The sequence below is a fragment of the Quercus lobata genome, chromosome 9 (assembly GCF_001633185.2).
Source record: "Quercus lobata isolate SW786 chromosome 9, ValleyOak3.0 Primary Assembly, whole genome shotgun sequence".
In the NCBI taxonomy this organism is placed as follows: Eukaryota; Viridiplantae; Streptophyta; class Magnoliopsida; order Fagales; family Fagaceae; genus Quercus; species Quercus lobata.
This window is the reverse complement of record NC_044912.1, coordinates 23,118,733-23,124,523: the sequence shown is the minus strand read 5'-3', so window position 1 is coordinate 23,124,523 and position 5,791 is coordinate 23,118,733. Positions and strand designations below refer to the sequence as shown.

Sequence of the window (5,791 nt, the reverse complement as noted above, 5' to 3'; positions counted from 1 at the left end):
GAATCAAATGAGAGACAAGAAGAGTAGGATGAGAGAGAAAAGAAAAATAAATAAATTAAAAAATCAAATAGAAAGTTACCGTAACCGTGTATATATATATTGTTACTGTAGCAAAATTGGAATTACACAGTAATATAGAGGCATTGATATAGGTGGATTTTGAGCAAAAATGTGTAAAATTATGCACTTTTTCTATTTTGCACTAACTAGTGCAAGTACTTAATGTGATGAGTTGTGATTAGAAGATTCTAAAAAAATAAGTTGAGTTAAGAAATCAATTTCACATGGGGCCATTACTTACCATTTTTATTTTGTATCAATCACAATAATTATGAAAAAAGTTGGGAAAAATTTGTGTCCCTAAACTTATTGGAGATGAACAGGTCCATAATCCAACCAAAACCTAAACAAAGACTAATTCGCCTGACAAGTTGAGTCTAAGAATTAATGGATTCGGACTTTGATATCATGTTAGAGCATCCAATCAAAAAGCTTAAGTTAGTAGATGGAGTGATCTGACAAATACATGTTTCTATAATCAAGAACACACTCAACTAGAATTTTCTTATCAATTAATCCTCCATGAGTTCTTTTTGCTGCAAAAGCAATTGATTTATAAGAGGCATTGAAACATTTAAGTACATAGAAAGATGAGGAATACCACAAGTTTGTTATCTCATAAGGTGGTTTTTCACTGACAAATTCCAAAGATACATAATTAGCGTTCATCTTTAGCAGCTTTGTTTTTGGTGAGATAATTTTTGGAGAGTTCTGCAATATTTGCCACTGCGTCAATAGTAACATACGAGGCATTAGCAGCAGCCTCTTCCTTGACATCATACTCTATTGTGCTTTTGATTATGCATGAATCATTGTCTTTCTCTATGACTTCGAATCGAATAAGAAAAAGAGTAAAGCCTAACTCAAGATATCCTCCTTCGACCACTTCTGTTTCTTTAAGGCGTTTTTCATTGTCAAGCTTTATGAACTTCTCTTTGTAAACAGTAAACAAAGGTGGGCCTAATTCAATAAAAATAAAGTTGAATGACAAAGATAATGTAACGATGCAAATTGAAATTAACTTCAAAGAAAAAATAGTTGCATAATCAGTCATTCATTCATTGATTTATCAAAAAAAAAAAAAATCAGTCAGTCATTTCTATATTTTCCCAAGCAATAAAAGAACCTAAACCCCTTGAGTCCGGATCTCATTTACACCAAAAATTAATTGATATATTAGTTATTTAGTTTGGTGATAAAAAACAATCACTATACGGTGGACACTATAGGTTTAATTATTTACTTAATTGAGATAGAGCATGAAATTGATTGCATATTTTTAATATTGACCCAAGATTGTCCTAAAATTTAGTCTTTGCTCTAAATAAGCAATTAATTGACATTATAAAAAAAACATTTTAATGCTGCACAAACAGATCTTATCTAAATGTCTTTAAGGTTCCAAGAAGTGGTATCTAACAATTTTCGCATAATAAATCTAGGAATATACCCAAATTCACAATATACTGAAGTGGTCATTTGAGACTCTAAACGATGGACACTTTTTGCCCCCCACTTTTTACATAAACATACCTTTTTTTTTGTTCCATTACACACAATGGGTCACTCCATTGAGTTGAAAAAATTGGGCTTGTTCATAGTATTGTTGATTTTCGCAATTGTAAACATCCTCATGACACTTTTTGTTTCATAGCCTATGACCAAATTTTCCTTTTCTTCTTTTAGACTTCTCTTTTGATACCAACTAAAAAAGATCTATTTGGATATCAAGAAAAAAAAAATTTTTGACAAAGAAAAAAGAAAAAAAAAAGTTTAAAGGAATTACATTTGCTTCAATGTTTTTGTACAATGTTAATTAATTTTTGCAATAACTGATGGAAGGTTTTCGATGTAGGCTTAATGGAATTCATGGCACTATTTATTATACTTACTATTAAAGCCAAACATGCACCACTAGAATTAAAACAGAAAATTTAAAAGGGTAAAAACATTCACCAGCTTCAATTGCTTTGTAATACCTGCAAATGTTAGCTTGAGAATAGTCCCAGCCCCTCCATCACCTTCTATGACATCAATTTTCTCAATGCCACTTGCAGGCTCTTCTTCAGCAAGTTTTGCCAACCGAAGCATGCTGTAAAGCTCCCACGCTTCACTCGCCAGCACGTTCACCTCTAGCTCGTGTGATTTTCATATAAATATTTTATGTAAACTAGATAATGTCCTGTATGATGCACATATGTTTTTAGTTTTGTTTTCAGAATTTTAATAAGAAGTTATTTTTATGGTTCATGTAAAATACCCATTATTTGTTATAATATTCAAAATTAATTTTTATTATATTACATATCATCGATTATATTTGGTAAGTATATATTATATGTTACTAAATAAGTTAAAAAAAGTAAATTGTTGCTCAAATATTATATTGTTTCTTTATATTCACCTTTTTTTTTAAAAAAAGTTTAATTAGATGATAAGAGATCAATAACTATTTTATTTGTAAAATACTTGATCAAATCATGAATAATATTCGATAATATAAAATTCGGCAATAAAATTTGGAATATATCTAACCAATAAAAAAATATTGACTAGTGTAACATTAACAAAAAGTTACAAATGTACTTGATCATGTTCCTATACACACACATATAACCTTAGCTATAGACTACCACACATCCTTGGTGCCGTGGTCACTTCACAAGTATAAGTACTTATGGGGTGTGAGGGGCAAGGGTCGGGGTTCAAGTCTCTAGGAAGGAGCTTCACATACATATATACTTAGATTAAGTTAGAGTAGAAATTCTATCTTGTATCAAAAAATCCTTAGCTATAGTGGTCTAATGTTCTGCCAAGTGTCACATTTCTTGATAATTCTCTCCATTTGGCCCTCCGCATCATCAAACATTCGCATTTATATCAAAATATTAGTTCATTATCTTGTTTTAATGGGTAGATTCATTATCTTGTGTTTATGGATAGATGCATTTATACCTTGACAAATCCACTTAATAAATTTTTATTGGTGGCAAATTTTGGCAAATCTACTATTAGTGTAAAATATTCTTTTTATGTCCTCCATGATTGCAAATTTTCAAAATGATCTGATCCTAATAACTATATCATCTATAAAATGTTTAAATTCTAAGTTTTTGTACTTTAAAATTATGTTTAAAAAATAGGCTTATGGATTGAATGGTAAATATCAATTGATTGGCACAAAATTTGGCATGTATGTTATAGAAAACATATAATCCAACAGTGGCACTTAAAAAAAAAAAAAATTAGGTGGTGTAAGTAATATTGCTTAAGAGTAATGCTAGAGATACAAAATTTTTTAACAAAAGTTTTTACAAACTGCTAACATGGTGAGTGATTATTGGTAAATAAAAAAGTGATGTTAATGGTGTGCCTAGATGAAAACCAAAAGAAATTGACCACATCAATAGTTTGTAAAAATGTTGTAAAATAGTTTGTGACTGTAGCATTACTCTATTACTTAAAGTTACACTAGGTGTAAGGTGATCATGATCCACATACATAGGTTGTAAGATTCAACTATTTATAGGTTCACAGGTTGTATTCAATATAAATGAGAATTATAACTATTTATTCACAAATATATATATATATATATATATATATATATATAGAAACAAACATACACACATACACACATACACAAGGGAGAGGGAAAGAGGTTCTTACACAAAGGCATACCACAAGCTCTACTCAAAATCTATGGTAACTTTTAAGAGAGGGTAGGGTAAGTTATACTACAAAAAAAAAAAAAAAAAAAAGACCATGCACATAAATATTATACTTATTAAATATTGGGAGTTAGAATATAAGCCATTAACTCTTAATTAAAAAATTTGAAACTCCCATACATATAAGGGTTTGCAATGAACTCGGTTGGGCCGATCTAACTTGTTTTTACTTAGCCCATGGGCCTAGTGGGCTATTGACCACTCAACTGGCCGGGTTAGTTCGACATAGCCCAAAAGAGAAAATTTCAATCCATGGCCATCATTGAACAATGCTAACCAAATCAATTTAAGTATCCTAAATCCTAATAGTTATGATATATCAACAAAAAAAATCAGTCCATGACTTATTTCATAGGGCTAGTGGTATACCCATGGTCCTCAATAGCACCAAGCTGAGGCTGTGGGCTATTTGGTGATACATATACATTTGCCAACTCTTTTTAATCCAAACCAATAGCATAATTATAAGAAATTTTACATTTTACTAATTAATTAATAATAAAATACACCAATAGAAACACAATGTACATTTTTTTTTATTAAATTTTTTTTGAGAAGAAGTCATTCGTATTTATTTCTAGAAACTTTGGAAGATACGTCAAAATGCAACTGGTGTTGGATGAAGGATGGAACTTCTTCCTTCCAAACTACCATCTTCGAAAACTTCATCACACACTTAAGTACATATAATAAAGCTAAGCAATACCATGAATTTATTATTTTATTCCAGAGCGTGGTATATTATTATTGTTCATAATTAAGCTGCATTTTTAGTTACTTTGTTTTTAGGAAAAAACATCATTTTGGTCCCTATATTTTGGATTCACAGTCAATTTAATCCCTACATTTTGACAACAGTCAATTTGGTCCCTATTATTTTCAACTTGTAATCAATTTGGTCCATACCATTAACTCACTAATGGAAATTGCCTACGTGGCAAACGGTGTACTTAGTTGGCACACTTGAAGTTGACATGGCTACTAAAATTACAATAAAAAATGCCATGTCAGTATCTAAATAAAATAATAATAATTTATCAATTTTTTTTTTTAAAAAAAAAAGGAAAAAAATCAGATGATATTGAACACGAACCCACATCTCCATAAATCAAAATCAAAACCCAGCAAACTCAAACCCAATTCTAATCAATCTGAACAAATTCCAATCAACTTTAATCAAACCCAAATCAACTTCCACAATTCTCAGTTCTTCAGTCCCTCGCCTATATCAACAAAACCCATTGACAACAAACTCATCAAACTAGCGACCTGTGTCCCATTCTTAGAACCTGGTGATCTCAGATATGGCATCTTGTTCAAGATCAGATGGGTTCATGATAGAACCATTCCTTATTTGAGAGAGAGAGAGAGAGAGAGAGAGAGAGAGAGAGAGCTTGTCTACTGTCGGGGGCGATTTTTTGCACGTAGCTACGTGTCTCCTACTGGAAGTGAGAGAGAGAGAGAGAGCTTGTTTACTGTCGGGGGCGATTTTTTGCACGTAGCTATGTGTCTCCTACTGGAAGTGTGACTTTGCTAAACCCAGATTCGTTTTAGGGAGTCCAACCCGGAACTTGACATTGGGCTGCATAGACCGATGGCTTCCGGTATATTTTTAATCCTACAAAATAGATGAAACCCAAAGTCTTAGAATCATGATAATGGTTGAAATAAATAAATAATATACTTAGCGTGATAGCTTTGATTAAATGGGGAGTTGATATGTTATTATTATGTTTATTAAGTGATGTCCAATATTAGAAAATAATTAATTAGGTATCAAATGTCCAATAATGGGGTGAGTCCAATAGTCCATATCCAGCTGCAGTTCATGGTTTATGTTCAACATAATAAGGTATGTTCGGCAATGGTCCATGTTCAAATAATATATGTCCAATGGTAGTTCATTTCCAAAAAATATGTGTCCAATGGTGGTTCATGTCCAAATAATATATGTACGATGGTGGTAGATCGATTTATTAATATGTATGTTCATTAATGAA

At 31.2% G+C, this 5,791-nt stretch overlaps 1 protein-coding gene across 1 annotated transcript; it reads right to left on the bottom strand.

The window, feature by feature from the left end:
• Window positions 1-708: 708 nt before the first annotated feature.
• Window positions 709-2,202, bottom strand: LOC115961414 (S-norcoclaurine synthase 1-like; the record flags this gene model as incomplete). The annotated part of the gene is made up of 2 exons (XM_031080400.1): window positions 709-1,020; window positions 2,040-2,202. Coding segments are annotated over 2 exons (465 nt in total), but the record flags the coding sequence as incomplete, so codon positions are not given.
• Window positions 2,203-5,791: the final 3,589 nt, after the last annotated feature.